The sequence below is a fragment of the Oxyura jamaicensis genome, chromosome 14, assembly GCF_011077185.1.
Source record: "Oxyura jamaicensis isolate SHBP4307 breed ruddy duck chromosome 14, BPBGC_Ojam_1.0, whole genome shotgun sequence".
Taxonomy (NCBI): Eukaryota; Metazoa; Chordata; class Aves; order Anseriformes; family Anatidae; genus Oxyura; species Oxyura jamaicensis.
The window spans coordinates 479992-498329 of record NC_048906.1 but is presented as its reverse complement, the minus strand read 5'-3'; the positions used below and the strand labels follow the sequence as shown (position 1 = coordinate 498329).

The window sequence follows — 18338 nt, the reverse complement described above, 5'->3', positions numbered from 1 at the left end:
GGCCCCGCGCTCCCCCGGCAGCCCGCCGAGCAGCACCGGCGCCCCGGCCGCCTCCGCCGCCCCGACGCGAGCAGCCAACAGCAGCCGGGAAGCGGCGGCGGCGGGCGCCTGGCCGCGGACGCCGCTGGCCCCCGGGGAGGCGATCGCGGCGCAGAGCGGAGCCTTCGAGAGGGACCCGCAGGAGTCGAGCACCACGGACGAAGAGCTGAGCCGGGCCGGCAGCCCGGGCAGCCGCGGCGGCGGCGGCAGTACCACGCCGGACTACGGCGAGAAGCGGCTGCCGCAAGCCCTCATCATCGGGGTGAAGAAGGGGGGCACGCGGGCGCTGCTGGAAGCTATCCGCGCGCACCCCGACGTGCGCGCCGTGGGCACTGAGCCCCACTTCTTCGACAGGAACTACGAGAAGGGGCTCGAGTGGTACAGGTGAGGGCCGGGGGGTTCCCGGGACCCCCGAGGGTCGCGAGGGGGGAGCGGCGCTGCCCGGGCGGGGCGGCTGCCTCGGCGGGCTGACACCTCGCCCACGGTGCGGGGTCGTGGCCGAAGGGCAGGAGCCGCGTGAGATGTCGCGGCTGTGTCACGGCCCTGCCGGCGCGCTCGGGCAGACCGCAGCACCCGGTGCACGGCACGTCCGAACGGGTCCGGAGCTGCCGGAATAAATAGGATCGCGAGTTGTTCCGGCTGGTGCTCTGGGTGTTGAAGTGGACGGGAATGCCTGCTTTCGTACGCGCTGCATGGTGCGCCTCGCAAATGGGATTTACTCTTTATTCAACAAGTTCCACGTCAGAAAGTTAAGCCTTGTCAACGGAAAACAATTCTGTTCGTGAAGAAACCTCTGAATGTTGTTATCTGGCATAGCATAACGTTTTTAGGGAATCTTAAAAGTTCTGACTATTAGAAAACTCTGAACTGCAGTAAGGAAGTGTTAATTACCTTGGCAGGTTTAGCAAATTAATGAATTGTGAGGGCTCAGGGTTTTGTTGTTTGTGTTTTGGTTCCCTCCCTCCCCCGTTGTTTTTTTTTTCTTCTTAGTCTTAAACTAAAAAGAATGCAGCATGTTAGTGTAGTTTGCGAATTACCGTGGTTCTCCGGTTTATGGTTAAAAGAAACCCGTACTAATTTCTTTCCAAGAAACAGTCTGCAGTTAAGCAGATGACGTTCTGCATCTTAGTTGCACGTGTGTTCTGAAAATTCTGAAGAAACTATACCAGGGCAGCAAGTTAGTTACTGCAGGGATTACCTGGATGCTCTTCATTAGTGTACACAGTTTTCATGAGAACAGCATGCAAATCTGAGGAACTCTAGGCAACTTCTTATGAAAATTGCAGAAGCCAAGTCCTCATAATACTTGGTGTAGCATCCACTTGGCTTTGTTAAAATGCTGAGGGGTTTTCTTGAGGGACTTCAGTAAACTGGAGATCAGCACTCTGAAAGCGCGTTGGTCTCTGAGAGTGTTTTCAATATTCTGTACCAACATGGGGAAGGAATAAAAGGTTGGCTGATGTTATTTTATTTATATTAATATAATAATTTCAGATGTGGTCTTTTTTCTCACTGTTTTGTTTTTCTACAGGAAAGCTTTGCCTTGAAAAATGTTTAGAAAATTTTCTGGAAGAAACTAGAGACTTGCATATAGATGGGTTTGGTTTTATTCAAAATCGGTAGAAGAAGATCAAGCATGGAATATGGCAAGCAGCTGCTTCTTCATCTTTTTAAAGATCGTGCTACAAGAAAAGGGCTAGAGTGTGGGTGCAACTCCTCTCCTGGAGTAAATGGTGTGCACAGGTTTTCGCTTACAGAAGGCATTGATATTTTTCATCTCTGCAGTAGCTCTACGGTCTGCTTAGCTGATTTCCAGCACTAGTGATGTGCTGCACTGGTAGAGAGGTGTGAGATTAAAAGAGTAGATCAGAGCTGGTTTGCGAGGTTCCTGGGCAGGGCTGGAGGAGGGATTCTCTGGTCAGGGGATAAATAAGTGACTTGGCTGCTCTGTCGCCGTGGTCCTGAGCATTTGCCCTAATTGTTTAACCGATCCCATTTTCACACCTGCCCAACCCATATGGCATTTTTCTCCATTCTCCTTGTTAAAGTTTTTCAGCCTTGCTGGAACAAGGTAGCAGGCTGCAGCGTTAACGGTCCTCAGGAGCCACAGGCTTCCTTCCCCTTGTGCCATGCTTGGGTCGTGTTGTGGCAGACCAGGAGGCTGCTGTGCTCCGTGCTGTAGAGAGCTGCAGAGCATGGGGGGGGGGGGGATGGCCGCCCACATTTGCAAGAACTTCTTCCTGACCCTCTCTGATATTAACTGGGTGCACTAAGAAGGCTGACTGCTTGCAGCTGTGTCCCAGGTAGAGTAGAGTAAATGGAGATTTTTCCTTTCAATGCAAATGTCTATTTTTTATTTAAAAAAAAAAAAAAAGACAGCTATTGGAGTGTTTATACCAGCATCTCCTTACAGTGACTTTTATCAGTTGTTTACATTTCACATATAACACTTCCCTTTATGAATTATAAGCTGTTAGTTTTTAATATGGTTGAGTTTATTTTTTCATATGTAATGAAATAAGGATGTATCAGTCTGTGTTCCTTGCTTTGTCATTCTGAGAACATCTTCAGATAGTCCAGCAGAGCTTGGAAGAGAAGCTTATCATTTAGTCCAACCGCTGTTAATACAGCTAAGGGCTGGTCTTGAAGCAGCTTCCTCACCTTAGTTTCTCCATGTGTAGAATGGAGATGGTACCTAAACGCTATCAGTTCTGTTGTGTGTGTACCACGTATTCGTTTTTTTGCTGCCTTGTGGTTAGTCAGCCATAAACACTGTCCAGGATCTGTCTCGGGACAGTGTTCAGAGGCAGAAGTTGGTGCACAATGCATCTTTCTGCTTGTTGGATGGTGCTGTGTGTGCAGAGCCTGTTACACCAGTTCTCCGCAGTCTGTTCTGTTTTCCTGGTAACCTTTAGGAAAAGCTGTGCTGTTTGTCATTGCTTTAACTCTGTAGTCAAAGTTTATGTAGAAATTACAGAACTGAAGTCTTCCTACACACGTACTGTTGCAAATTGAGTTCAAGGCTTGTTTCGGTGGTTTTGTGCTATGCTGCCAGCATTGTTTGTGTGACTCTAATTTGTGATTCTATACATCTTAGTGTTCGTCTGTCTGAAGCACAAGTTCAGTGATAGAATTTGCTTTAAGCTGCACCTAATAACTGATGTGCATTAACTCTTGTTGGTAGCTTCCTAGATTTTTTTTCTTAATGCAGATTTTAACTTGATTGCTATTAAAGATTGTGTTAGAAGGGTAGGTGGGAAGTGACTTTAAACCTTTTCTTTTGTTAACAGTGTGGCATTACTTTTATCTGGTGTATGTTTTACTTGCATATCTTCAGTTCTCTCTCAAGTCTGGAACCCTGATACCTGGCAGTAAGTATCACCTTGGGCAGTGGAGTTTGACTCTGTCCTTATGACACACCAGAAGTCTGTCCCACCATGGGACATGTCAGGTTCTGGCAAGAAACGGGGTATCTGTCTTTTCTCTGGAAGTCACTGGTGACTATCATGCTCTCCTTCCTTCTAAAGCACATGATGTGCCATTGTTCCCTGTCAAACTGCAGTTGATTTTAGTCAGTGCCCGACTGTCTGTGTGCCCCCAGCACGCCCTGGGCTGTGCCCGCTGCCCCTTCAGCCCAGGCACCATGCGAGCCCCCGGTGTGTGTGTGGCAACGCGCTCCCCAGCACGATGTTCCTGCCTCTGTGGGCATGTCCCATGCCGTGAGCTCTGCCCTGAGCCGTCCTGCGGTTGGAAACAAATTGAGAGACTTGTCTGAGAGTGCAAAAAGGGCAGCAGAACACGGGGGAAGCTCTTAGAGGCCTCTGAGCAGTAAAGGGAGTTAGCTTACACCTACAAATGCTCATTACCAACTGAAGCGGCATCCAGGGTATGCCCGAGTTCCTTGCCTGGCCAAGAAAAATCTGCAAATGAGCACAAGAGGATTTTATGGATAAAGGGAACAGCCAGCTGCCCACAGTGTCTGACCCTCAGACAGATTTGTCACCTTGTAGTGCTGGAAGCCGCAGTTTGGTGTGTGCTGTGACAGCCCTCGGAGAGGCAGTGTAAGAGAGGGCAGGGCCTGGAGTCTGCAGCAGAGCCCTGCTGGTCAGTGTGGTCCTGGGCAGCTTTAACTGGAGGGAAGCAGGAGGCGATCCTGATCCTGCTGGCATCGCACAGCCCTGCCCTCTTCACACCCGCAGAGCTGCTGCACCTCCTCTGGAGGTGTCAAAAAACGGGGCTGGGGCTCTCAGTGCATGAGGAGGGAGAAGTAGCCTGAACAGACAGTGCTTAGCTGGGTTGACATCTATAAAGCAAAGAGAATGTCTGATAGTGGTGAACTTACATTTGGAGTTCTGAAGTTCACTGATTTGGAGGTTATTCCAAAACCTCACTTCAGGAGTTAAATTCTTTGTGTACATGCACGTTGCTCTGCTCATTGCCTCCCTTTCAGTGGAGCCTTCACCAAGAAGCTGCGGCAATGTCTCTGTAATTAGACCACGTTCCTGTTACTCTGCCCCAGGCTTCCACATGCTAAGCAGTTATACGGGGTGTAGCTTTATGCGTGGAGTAGTCCCATTGCAGCCACTGCAGGGAGCAGTCACCATGACAAGCAATGAAATGGTTTGCATGGCTAATGCTATTTTCACTGACTGTCTGTTTTGTGTGGTGGTGTGTTTTTTTTTTTTGTGTTCTCTGTAACAATCAGTCCGGTGTGTTATTCTGTAAGCAACTACCCTCATACAAATGATGAATACCATGACAGGGAGCTCTTTTTCCCAAGAATAAATGTGTTCTTGAGCCAGCAGTTTGAAGAAGCAGCTGGCTGTGGCTGGGGAGCCCCTGCTCTGTCATGTCCCTGTGGACATTAAACTCATCTGTATTTGGGAAGCTGCTGTCATGCATGGTTATCCCTCTAACAGGCTCTGCTTCTCTCGGGCACTGCCTGTGGTCTCATCTCCCTCCTGCTGTCATCTGGAGGCTGGTGTGGCAGAGCCTTCTCTGTGGAGGCTGCACAGGAGCTGATCCCGCCGCAGAGTGCTGTGCCCTCGCCACCACGGCTGCCGGCAGAAATGGCACTGGAAGCGCCCAAGGATGTGCGAAGAGACCCCCTTCCAGCATCCCTTAACAGCTGTTGGACAGCAGTAGCTCGGGGCCGTTTTGGCCGTGGCCTCACACAGCGTAAGCCTTGCTGTGAGATGTAATTGTGTTGCTGGGTTATACTCATGCCACTCTGATCCATTCAGGATATTCAGAAAATCAAACCGCTTCCATCAGTGCTGCCATTCTGTGCTGATGGGCACTATAGGAACACCTACAGTGGCAGGATAGATTGGGGTTTGCTTCTAATGACGGGCACCACTGCAGATGCCTGGCAACTGCTGTATTTCTCTGTAAAAGGCCTTCCTAGTGTACTGTGCCCTCTGCACTTCTGGTAACTTAAGGAAAGTGTATTGATTTTTTTATATTTTTTTTTGTCTGGGACCTGCTGTGAGTTGGCTTTTGCTGAAATGCAGTGACTCAGCTGCCCTCCCACCTCTGGGGATCCAATATATTGAGATTTATCAGGGTTGAAGACTGCACCAGTATTTCCATGTAACGTAGCTCGTTCAGTGCCTTATCCCTTTCACGTCTGCTAAACCCTTAGGTCTGGATTAGAACCTACGTTTGCACTGTGTGTTTTTTTTCTAGCCCATCCTCTGTGCAAAGCAAGCGCTCGCGTGCACCACGCTCCTGGCAGAGCCTTCACCCAGCTCTCAGCAGAGCTGATGGAGGGTCTGGTGCTGACCTCGCTTATGGGCTGGCAGCTGTGAGAAGAGGGCCAGGCTTTCCATTAGTCTGTCCCTGCAGTTTACCCTTCTAGAAGCTGGAGAGAGGCCACATTGGCTTGGATTTTCTTCTGCACCCAGAGCTACCAGGGTGAACCCACCATGTGCCAGCCCCCAGCCTCTGCCCCTTCCCTGTGCCAGGGGAGCCCGCTCACCACCTGTCTTTGTCAGCAGTTTCTCCAAGCTTTTCTGCTCCGTTTCACATCAAGGGATGGGATGCAGAAATATATCAGGCCTCTTTGCGGTGTTTTATCACCTGATGATGGCTAACCACAGGCTACTTGATTGTAGCCATGGGAATGGCAGCGGCTTTCAGCACCCAGCGCCTCTCCGCACCACGCTCGCTCCTTCTCGCAAAGAGCTCGAGATAAGTGTGAGGGACAACACGCTGGCAGGGAACAGCTGCCGGATGGCTGCTTCTGCCTCCTGCTGTAAGGTGTCCTGGTTTAAGGTGCTTGCCGGCAGCTGGGCGCCTACCGCAGCCTGCCTGCCCTGCTTGGAGCCTGGAGGCTGGGGGCCCTGGGGCCGTGTCCCCCCGCCGCTTGCTCCCACTCTGCTCCATTGTGGCAGACGTGTGTGGACCCTGTGGACAGGGCAGCTCGGCACTTCCCAGGGGAGGGAAACCAAGGCTCAGAAGGCCTGGGGAGAAACCAAAGCTCAGAAAAACAGCCAAGCCAGGCAGAGGTGAGGCTTGCGATGGCTCTTGAAGCGTTCCTTAGAGCACGGGGGAGCGTGTCTCCAGGCCTGAAATAGTCTTACTATTGCACTGTGTCTTCAAGATGTAGGGTTTCTCTAGGATTTTGTTCAATAATCCACTTACGTAAATGCCACAGTACTTTGCTTCTAATAGTTTAAATACTATTCGTAGTGTCAAAGTAGGTGAGCTTCACTCAGTGTGTGAAGGCAGTATCACTCAAGCACATAGATACTACAGAAACTCCAAAAATAGGCCCTGGGGAAAAACAGCTGCCTTGGAAAAGAGAAAGGCAAAGAGTCAGCTGGTTGCATTCATGGTTTTAAATGATGAGTCTGACCCCTGCTCTGCTTTTTTTTTTTTTTTTTGATTTAGAGAGGCTTGTTCTGCTCTGTTAGAAGCACAGACTAGTGGTGAAGGAACAACAGGTTCTCAGAGAAAGTTATGGACAAAGCCTTTGATTTTCAAAGTGAAAATTCCAGTACAAATTGGTGACACCTTGTATTGAGAGAGGTTTGAATCTTTTGCTTTTCATGGATTTCTCTTACCTCTTGTTGTCATGGGGACTTCTTTTCCCTGAGTTATTATATCATGCACTTCAGCAGAAATTTTATTGCTTTGGGGGCTGGAGAGGCTCATGTGGGACATTTCTCACTGCTCATGGTGTAATACACAGAGGTAATTTCTTTCAAATGATTTTTGCTTGAAGTAGTTTCAATGAATTGAGAAGGGTAAGAGTGTGAATGAATGGCTGAAATGTTAGTGCTGAGTTCAGGTGAAGAACATACACTATCAAACTTTCCAGAGCATTAAGTGTGGATATTATAATTTCACTGTGGTATGTAAGTAGGCAGCAGTCCATTTTACCCTTTAATACACATTTTTAAAAGAACTATTTAGGGTTTTAAGTGGTTTAAATTGGTTCACAGTCCCTTTTTTAAAAGTTGAAAACAAACCCCTAAATTATAAGAGTCTTTTCAGTCTCGGGGAGGAATTACTGTTTAGATCAACCACACAGGCTCACCCGCAGCAGAGCATGGGGATTTTGCGTTTCTGTGTTTGTTGCTTTTGCTCCTGGGCTATGGAGGTGGAAAGCCCCAGGCAGGATCTGCCCCGTGGGTTGCTCAGCGTGCTGGGGGTGAAGCCGGCCACAAGAGAGGGGTTGCAGGAATTACTTCTCAGATCTCTGCTTTAAAAATAACTGTGTGGGTGCCGCCTTCCCTTGGACTTCAGTGGGGCCAACGGTGTGGCAGCCTCAGTGGGTCCAGGGCTTCCGCATGCAAGGGCTGCGTGGCACTGATGGCATCCCAGTGCTCCCAGAACATCGGGACCAACCGCAGCGATCTGGAGCTCGGCGTGGTGTCTTCGAGTGAGCAGAAGGGAGGCGGAGGGGCCAGGGGCACGGCACGGGGCCGTCCCCATCCCTGGTGATTCAGCCTGGGGCCCTGGTGCATGGGGGTGCCTGGGGGCTGGGGCTGCTGCCGACACGCTCCCGGCTGCTTGTTTGTTTGGGTAGCTGATGTTTCCAAGCTGAGCAAGAGTGTTCAAAAGGCAAGTATCTGAAGGCTGTGGAAAGGATTCATATTTATGGGGAAAAATACCTATTTTTTTCAAATTTCCCATTTCCATCCCCAGAGTCAACATACCAATTTAGTAAATGTTGCAAGGCACACTATTTTCCCCCTTGTCATATTATACATCCAAGCATCAAGGATGGATCATAAACTTGCTCTTTATGGCTTTAACATTTCAATTGCTAGTCACATTTTATGTAAATGAAGGTATTTACCTTGACAAGCTCTCCTGTGAAGTACAGTACTTCTTTAAAGAATTTATTTGGCAATATAAACAGGCCAAACGCTGAGGGTGGATGCAAAATTCACAATTGATTTCACAGCTAAGTAACGTAGGATCCTCCCAGAATATCCCAGAGTCTGTCTGGTCCAATCTCATCAGTACCTTGGAGAAACTGAGGAAGGAAGGCCTGGGGGAAGAGGAAATAGTAGGGGGACGTCAGATAAAGCCACGAATCTCCTAAACAGCACTGACTTTGGATAAAAATAACTGTATCTGCCAGACTTTATTTTGTATTACAGAGATTGCTGTAGCACATCTCAAGCTTAAAATCTGATTTCCGTTCCCTCCAGAGCTAGTCTGGAGTGGACTCGGTCCCTTCCTTTATTAGCGGGCAATCATTTTGGTTCCAAGTAGAGCAGTGATGCTCTGGTAGCCTGAGTTCATAGCTCTCCTTTGTTTTAGAACATAAATGCTTTCATCTTGCATTGAGATGGGTACAGTAATATAATATACTTTCTATTAGTGTTCATCCACATCTGCAAATAACTTTATTTCAGCCTCAGCTCTGCCCTTTCTGTATCTGTTCTTGATGGACATTCATATAATTAAGCTGAGCAGGCGAGCACGCTCACGGAAAGCTAACGTCAGAGTCAGAAGCGTGTGTTAAATTTGCATTTGGATTCAGCAGCTGACAGCACAAGCTGCGATCACCCAGTCAAGGAAAAGACAAAAACATATGATCTGTGTAATGCCAACTACAAGGAGGCAATAGCTACAAAAGGAGTCAGGGCACCTGTGGTGTGCCGTCCGCTCCCCTGGACTGCTCGGCTGTTGCCCCCACATTCAGGGCCTCCTTCTGAGAGCTTGTGTTGGGGAGGTGTCTCCTGGCTGGCCCAGGGCTACAGGGGGCTGCCTCATCAGGGCGAGTTACTAATTATGAATTCCTTAGCTCCAGTCCCACCTGTTCAAAGGCACGCCAGGCCTTTCACATCCAAAGTGATGACTCGTGAAATGCTGGTGGCTGACCATGGGTCCTGAAGTCATTGCTGCCAGAGGTCTTTAATCGGCCTTTGCTTCGTCCCCGCTTGGTCTTCCCCCAGGGATCACGGGCATTGACTCCACTGCCAAGCGCCTGCACTGTCAGTGCTCCCAGCTCGTTTCTTGGCTGCTGATCTGAACCACATTAATCCCAGATTCTCAGCCGCGGGGGCCTGTGGGGGGTTCTGGGGAGCAGCAAGGGGCTCTGCTGCAGGCAGCCTGCCACGGTCTGCGCCATCCCCACCGCGGGCCCGGGTCTGGTCCTTTGCCGTGACCGCTGCTTGTGCTGCTCTGCCCATCCGCTGCTCTGTGCCCGCTGCTGCATGCGAGCCAGTGTGGGAGGAGGGAGCGCCGTTGTGCCGCTGGGTGTGCTACACATGCCTAGATCAAGAACAACAAAGGTTCCTTACTCAGCTCCGAATCCTCCAGAAACCCCCCAAAAAAATCAAAGCACAGTAGAAAAATGCCTGAGGCAATAACTTCATTGGTAAACTAACACAGCTAGCTGAAAATTTCTAAGACCCAGCAGCTCGTAATGCAATTTCCTATGCAAAAAGGGTTTATCTCTGTCTAAATATTATTCTGCATCGTTACTCATTGTAGGAAAGCTATTGCTCTCCTAGGTTAACTGATTGAACTTTGGAAATAAAGCAGCAAGCTTATCATACTGACAGTAGCTTGACTTTTATTGCTCCTAAATTGTGGTGATATTGTTAGATGTGAGTAAATGCACACTCTATTAGAAAATATTAAAGTTCTATACTACTTTAGAATTAAAAAGACTAAAAGAGGCATTCCTGCAATCTAGTCCACCATGAAATTGGAGTCTACTCAGTATGTAAAATGCATAATACAAATAGCCTTACAATTAATGACAAGGGAAGACTGGGATGGATTTAAGGCTCAAACTACTCTGGATTTCTTGAGGCTGGAATGGCAGCAGGGGAAATGTGTTATTAGATCATTACAGTCTTTTCTGCTAGAGCCACTGCTGGTAAAGTTACATCAAGGTGCTTTATTATTACCCCATTCCCACATGATATTCTCATACACTCTCATCTTGAGATGTGGTTGTCTCTGCAGGTCATCCATGTCTCTGCCATGGACTGGATAATTTGGAAAATTTGAACAGAAATTCTTCAGCCATTTTTTGATACAGTCAATGGAGTGAAAATGTTTTCCCCTTGCAAGAGTGCTCAAGGAGCTCACCTAAGGTTTAAGTTTAAACCTGCTGAATGCCATCAGGGTAATGTGTTCAGGAGCCAGGATTCCTCCTGGCCAGGGCTCCTGCGGGGCACCTTAGCGTACTGCAGCAGATGCACGTCTCCTGCTGCCTGGCTCAAGGTTCTTGCTCAGGGTCGCCAACAAGGTGCTTTGTAGCGTGGCTCTGCTAGTGCCCTCCATTAACTTTTGCTAATGCTTGGAGCGTGTCACAGGCTGGCAACAGTGTGAATTTCTTTGCTGCACCCAGAGGGCAGGGGTTTGGGATGCTGGGGGTAGGGAAGGGGCTGGGTGGCTCTGCAGAGGAGTTACAGCTCGGTGGCTTTGTTCCCAAACAAGATGCAGGATTGCTCAGGAGGCTCCCACAGAAGGAGCATCTCTGCTGAGACCTGCAGCTGCCACTCGGTGCTTACAGGCGTTGGGGAGCACAGGACAAGCCAGGGCACTCCCCAAAGAAGTTGAGGTACAGCAGAATAGTTTGCTGTGCCTTTGGGATGCAGATTTGTGGCCTACAGTTGCAGTGGTGCCATATGAGTGCTGTGTGGCCCTCCGGAACATAAATTGCATTTCTAGCCCAGTCTTTTTCCTAGAGTACTCCCTTGCACTTTGTGTAACAGTCATTTTGTATGTTAGTGCTTAAATGTACAGCTCAGAATATGTAGTTCCTTCTTCATTAACAGGATTTATATCCTTCGTGTTTCTTGCTGGATGACTTAGTGTTGTACTGAAGAACACAAATGCTGCCTTAATTAAAATGCGAACCCCCTACATTAATATATATGTTGCTACTGAAAATTAAGGTTTGCTGAAAACAGCGAGTTTAAAAGCGTGTGGCAGGTTCAGCCGACTACGTGTGGATTGGGAAGTGATTTGGGAAGAGCAGCTCCGGCCCAGCCGTGCCGTGCATCAGCCATGGACGGGCAGCGGCACCAGCCCGCAGCACTCGCTCTCAGCCTGTTGTGTTTTATGAAGGGGGTGCAAAGCAGCTTAATGAACCAGAGGATTTCTTCCATAATATTAATTAAAAAAAAAAAAAAAAAGGTAAAAGCAAACATTGCAGACTTCCTCTCTCCAAGCGCTGTGCATGCATTTGCCTGCAGCAGTGTGATCAGTTATAAAGATATTTTGCATTCCAGGATTTGCAGTTTCCAGGCCTATGAATATTCAAACCCCAATTCGCCCTTTCTGTCTGTGCACTGCACCTATCCTTTCTTTTCCTTCTATCCATTTTTTTTCAGCAGATTCAATTAGTTCTATTTGCTGCTTTAGCAATAAAACAATTCCCTCTGTGGCATTAAAATGAGTTTGTTTCATTATTTCATTTGGCTTCTTGTTATATGTTGAAGGAAAGGGAGGAAGCTCTACTCCCAGCTTGCCCCCTCTGCAGGGGGAGGGATGCCAAGTGACGAGGACACTGGATGCATTTGGGGCAGCATTAAGAATTAATGAAGGGCATTTGCTAGTGCAGAGGTGTAGGATCCTCATGGACAGAGCCGGTCTCGAAGCTACAGGTGAAATTTGACCAGTCAAAGATGATGTTGGCACCCAAGTCGCCTAGGTAGCCTTGAAAATGCTGGCCTTTTGAAACTGCCGATGGAGTCGTTTCTGATGGTTCTTAAGCACACAGAGCCTTTCATTAGCTGTTGGTAATGAAAGGCAGAAACTGTACCCACGTTTATTTTAGCTAAGGCACAAGTTAATCTGAGCTGAAACATCAATGTATTGAATTAAACACCAGTTTATTGAACTGGCATTTGGCAGCGGCTGGGTGTGTGGTATTCAGGGCATTGGAGCTTGGTCAAGGACAGTAGTTGCATTGTCTCCCAAAAATGCACAATGTGGCATAAAGAAAGCACACAAGTGCTGGGAGAGTTGGAATAGCGGTGATTATGTGGGCTGAGTTTATAAATAATTATACAGAATGCTAGAATTCTCAGCAATCTGCACTTAGAGTGCCCTTTCAGGGGTCTGTGATGGTGTCAGGTAGCTGTGTAGTGTTAACAGACCCATAAATCATCTTTGTTTCACACTGTGCTATACACAAATCATATTAGTTACAACACTGAAGAGCATCTAAGTAGAGAAAAGAGAAAGGCAAGGTAGAAAGAGGAAACCAGATTTAAATCTAATTGCTTTTTCATGTGCATTTTGCTGCTGTTTGGCTGGAACACAATGGCATGCTGCAGGAAGGGAGATTAGGCCCTGCACGGAGGAGGCTGGCAGACTCGCAGAGCATTCCCCATCGCCTCCATCCAGATTGTTAACAGCAGACGCTGGTATTAAAGATGGATGAAAGGCGACGCAGCTTTGTGTATTCAATTTTTTTAAAAAATGACTTTTCCTCTTCTTTCTGTGACTAGGATAGTTTAAAACAGTTGCACTGGTTCCAATTCCTTTTTCATTATGAGATTAAATCTAGAACCAAATGAGAATTTCCAGGCCTGCGGAGGGCTGAGAAGAGCTGCGTGAGCAGGGAGTTGTACCGGTGCTGAGAGCTTTGGACAGAGGTTTGTGCTTTTCCTCTGGATGCACCATTCTCGAGCAGGAAGCGAGGTGACTGACTGCTTGCTGCCGCCAGTAGCACCTGTGGAATCAAAGGCCAGTGCTGGCGGCTGTTGGGCAGGTCGCGGGGAAATCTCTCTGCTGTAGGTTTTCCCTGATATGATAGGTTATTAACAGCAAGTTTGAATGGAATGAACTAAAGGAGCTTAAAAAGGAAATATGTCTATTTGGGGTAGAAAACCTTTTAAAAAGGAAGAAAAATTAGACAGTACAGCAGCATAACCAGGACTGCACAGTTAAGTAATTAATCACACAGGTTGTAACTTGGAAAGGAAATAAATGCGATAAAAGCATTTGTCTGAGTAGATTACACACAAATTAGAAAAAAAAAAAGAGGAGGGGTCATCACTGACTTGGGAATTGTGCTCTTTAGAAATCTTCAATCATTCTCACAATCAATTCTGCATTTCCTTAATAGCAGTGTGAAACATGGCTCGCTCTGCATTGTCTTAGATTAACCACTAACTGCAAACCATACATTAAATGAAGTATTGAATATTTGTCTCTCAACAATACACTTGGAAATTGTTTATTTCCCTACTAGGTCTTCTGCAATGCATTTAAGTACTGTAACCTAAATTGTAAAATACATACTTGCAATATCTGCACTCCATATCCTCCCAGTGCCATGCTCTGACAGCAGCTGCACGGAGGACCCACAATTACAGGGAGTTTTTTTCTTGTAAACTGATTGTTTGTTTCTGGAGACAATTACGCTGACTTTATTATACAACCTGTGTTTCTCTGCAACAAACAATCTGCTTTATGGGTTCTCTTAGTAAAATACCAAGTCGGTATGCTCACTAATATGATTCAATTGTATTGTGTTATCTGACCTTTAAGGAACTTGCAATCTATAATAACATGGTTCTACAGCAGATCCACTAGTAAAAAGCCTCGGCTTCTGGGAATTCAGTCTGCAAACAAGTGGAGCCCAGGTCTCAAAGGAGCAATAAGGCATTTGAGCCCCTTGGCTGCTGGCCAGCCTGGGGTGGCCCTGGCGTTCCTGGGGAATGCGTGTGCAGGACAAGGCTGGTGGTGGGAGTCAGCCTCTCCCATCCCTTGTCCTGGTGCAGGGGCATGGAGGTCCCGCTGCAGGCGGGCCGAGCCATGCTGAGGGGCAGCTTGCGGGCGGTCGCTGAGCGCCCGTGTGTGGCGCTTGGCAGCAGAGCGGACCGGGCTGCGCTGCTGTGCTCGTGTACGGCGGCACGGAAATGATTAATGCCGGTAATCATCCCCATCCGCCCACCACCCCCGTCTGTTCGCTTCGCTTTGGGCGCCCTGCCACATGTGGAGGCGCTGGCCAGCTCCAGCATGGACGGGCAGCCCGTGCACGGCCCCTCACCATGCCAGTGGCACGGGGTCCCGTCATCGCTGGCTTGCAGTGTCTCCAAAAGGTGCTTGCAGGGGGCTGCCAGGTGCTGTCGTGGCGAGGGGGCAGCAGTCAGCCAGGACCTGGTCTCAGGAAGGGCCTTGCCACCACCGGCCTCGTTTGGAGGCCCACGTGGGCTCCCCCAGCCCGGTCCTCCTGGCCATGGGCAGGCGCCGCGCTGCAGGCCCACAGGGGGCTTCGTGCCACCCCCGCCTCCTGCAGCAGGTGTCCCCATCCGGCTCCGTTTGGATGCGTTTCCAGTCTGCTGATCACCTCCAAGGGTCCTGATTGCTTCTGCCTGACCCCTGTCTGTGACAGCAGCGCTTCTCTTAGATGCATTTGAGTGATTTTATTTGGATAAGTGAGAGATGCGGGATGTTCAACAATCTAGACCCAGGAAATTGGTAAGAAGCTGGGAAATGTTAGCAGAGAAAGAAATACCTCAGAAGTTTTTAATGATTACCTTCTTAGAAGCTGGAGGACAATCTGTGCCTAACTCTAGGTGTTGTTTTTTTGAGAAAGTTTCCTCAATGCACTGCATGGACTTTTGGTAGAGATCTTTGTGAAACAACTTTTCCACTGAGGAACATGAGATCAGAAAAGCATTCCCTTTAATGCTCGAGTGTGCGTGAACTTGCAGGATATTATTTGAGGCTCTGCTAACCTTGTTAAAGGTCACCTTTTGATCCCATCAAATACCCTCTTTACCTGGAGATAAGATTTAGAAATGAAAGACGAAAAAGAAAGAGCTTAAGGAAGAAGGAGAACCTGGCAGCTCAATGAGCACACCCGCTCCGGGCTTATGGCAGGGGAGAGATTAAAGGCTGTGTTAGCGCGGCTGGGGGAGCCGTGTGCGGAGGGGGGACCTGCGGGGTGCGAGGGGAGCGACCGGGGCTGGGCAGCGCCAGTGCCTGGCTCCGCTCCTGTCCCTGCGGCCTCCCCGTGCACTGCCGCAGGGTGGGCATGCTCTGTGAGCAACCAGCTCTGGACCAAGGTCACGGCCGAGGTCAATAAATAATACATGACAATTAATCTTAGAAACCTGCTATTTGGGGGAGAAAGGAGAGGACACTGCAGCGCTCACAGACCCAGCTTTCCAGGCTGGTGCTTTGGCTCTGCGTCAGCGGAGGCGAGTCAATGAAAAACAAGGCTGTGCCGGGATGCTGTGTGCCGGGGGCGAGCTGCTCGGCACGCCTGGCACGCTGCTGGGGCTTCTGCTGCCTGCCCGCGGGGCGCTGGGCTCCTCGCCCTGCAGCTCTTCCATGCCACGTTTGCAGCAACTGTTTGCCTTTTACAATCAATTCCCATTTGAGATGTTTTAAAATGTATAGCTGTCTCCTTGAGACTACAGTATTCAGCAGGTGGTAACACTCAAAGCTTTTTTTTTTTTTTTTTTTTTTTTTAATCTGTAGTAAGAATTTACAAAGGAAACCTTGACTTTTAGATTGATTTTTAAATAAGCATATATTTAGCTGTTAGTGCTTGAAGTACATATTGGATTATATTCTTCTGCAAACAGAATATTCTAATTGATCTAGCTAATAAATAATGAAAGCCAGCCCTGCTACGTATAATTCAAGGTTATGCTGCATTTGTACCAGCTGCACTGGGGAGTTTTTTTAGCGCTTAAAAGATTATTTCTTTAAAAAAGCAGAAAAAACAGTGTAGATGTTGGAAGGAAGGCTAAACGCTGAGCTTTCCTCTAGAATTTCCTTTTGTTATTTTCTAAAATGTAATTAGCAAGTGTCACCATTTGAGACCCTCATACATATGAAACTAAACTTGAAAGCCTTTTCTTCTCCCCAGTAGCTGCCCTCCTCGGAAGCAGCAGTGGGCATGGGGGCGCGGCTCAGCCCTCGGTTTCCCATGGCTGCTGGCCGTCGTGGCTGGCTGTTTCGATGCGAGGAGGTCTGACCCTACGTATTCATAGTGCGACAGTGTTGTTTACAAATAATAATGGAAAGTCTGCAGAAATCATCACGACGAGGGCGCTGCTTGTTACTGGAATGTGAGATTGTCTGGAGAATCAATTTTAATGTTCAGCCTCGTATCGATCGGCACGGTGATGGGTCACTTGACTGTGGCAGGAGCAGCTTCAAGGAGCGTCCGCCCTGGGACACCCCAAGGGTGCGAAGTGGCCATGGGGCCGGCGTGGCAGCCAGCGCCTGCACTGAGCTCCAGCCCCAGTGCAGCCCCAGGCCTCGGCCCCAGCCCCAGCGCAGCTCCAGAGGGCCGTGGGAGCGGGCCCGCCCCAGCGCTGCCCTCCTCGCCGCGTGGCCAGGGCTGCGCAGCCCCAGGACCACTGTGTGCGGCCCGAGGAACAGCGCTCAGGTAGGTCTGGAGCCGGGCACAGCTGCAGCTCTCTGACCGCTGGTGCAGAACAGGCTTGCGTCGTAAGCTCGGGCCCTGCTGCACACATTTTCTGGCAGGTCTGGAAAGCTCCCTGCGTGTTGGCTCACCAGGCCCCAGCAAACGGCCAGTGACATAAAGGCCAGGCAGAGCATCGTGACTCGGGGGAGCTGGGTTATTACAGTTTGCAAATGTTGTGCAGATTCTCAGCTTGTAGAGCAGGCATTAATCATGCAGTGACATTGCAATTACCATACAGGATAGGGCATTTATTTGGCATTTAACATGTAATTAGGGGAAATAACTTTCTTCCCCATGCTATGAAAGCACAAATTGCAAGTGGCCAGGTTTGACCTGGTGAGTGTATGCAACTCAGCCGCAGTGGCTTTGCCACAGGGCAAAGAGGTTTTTTTGTCCAGCTAAGGTGAAATCTGCTATTAAAGCTGACATTGGCAGCAGTCATCCACACTGTACGAAATCCTCCCACCTGCCAGTGACAGCCGTGACCACAGCAGCACGGAAAGCATGACGCCTAACGAGCCGTCATTGTGGGGCCGGGTCACTGCGCCCAGTATCCTGCTCCTGGCCATGGCTGCAGGCAGATGCCCCGGGGAGGGCAGGACAGGGCGAGCATGCCCGGTGTTCCTTCCTCATAATCTCCAAACATCCTCAGCTGAAGGATCTGGACAGTGACCAGCTAGGGACCCAGTGCAGGGCTGTGAGCAGCTGTGTGGCTTTTATCGTTTGCTTCCTGGTGGCTGTTGGAGGAGGGAGGGAGGAATCTCTGGGGACAGGGCAGCCGTCCCAGCCTGGTGTCTGGGCAGGGCTGGAGGGATGGTGTAACACAGAAGGCTACATCCATTTCCTCTCCTTTGAGACCAGTTCTTCATTTCTGAGCAATATTCTGCATACCTTGTGGCTGGAGCCTGTGGCTCCATTCTCTGCTGGGGACAAGGCAGCAGTCGGTGGCTGTGCATCTTTGCTGCTGACCCCTTGCTGTCATCCTGCTGCCCACTGCAAGAAGCCATTCTTTCATAGGATCAAGAATGGTGCTTGAGGATCAGCTAGCACGAGTCTTCAGGAGAGAGGAGCTGTTGCTATCACCCTGTTTTTTAAGGCAGCTGCAGCCACTCGCCCTCCAAGCTGGAGCAGCGACATGATCAGCCAGCAAAGGCAGCATAATATTAAAGAGCTGCTGACAGCTCATGGGAAAATCACTTAAAAATTATTTAGGTGCATGTCTGTGAATTTTTCTATTTCTCCTCCTTGCTCCATACCACAGAGAACACCACCTTGAAAGCAGGTGCCTGGCTGGAAGGAATTATAGGTGTCAGAGCAGAGAGGACAGGGACAGAGACGGGTCCAAGTGGCACAGAGCAGCCAGGACCCACATGCTATCTTCTACCTCAACAAGGCTGCCCAATGCCCGCAGCACACCATC

At 49.2% G+C, this 18338-nt stretch overlaps 1 protein-coding gene across 1 annotated transcript in view; it reads left to right on the top strand.

Moving 5' to 3' along the window:
• Positions 1–4: 4 nt before the first annotated feature.
• The window catches only part of LOC118174447 (heparan sulfate glucosamine 3-O-sulfotransferase 4-like), a gene marked incomplete at its 5' end in the record, with an annotated part of 63588 nt that continues 45254 nt past the window's right edge, over positions 5–18338 (top strand). The window contains one exon of the mRNA XM_035339796.1: positions 5–423. Within this exon, the coding sequence (XP_035195687.1) occupies positions 5–423 (419 nt within the window). The remainder of the gene's footprint in view (positions 424–18338) is intronic.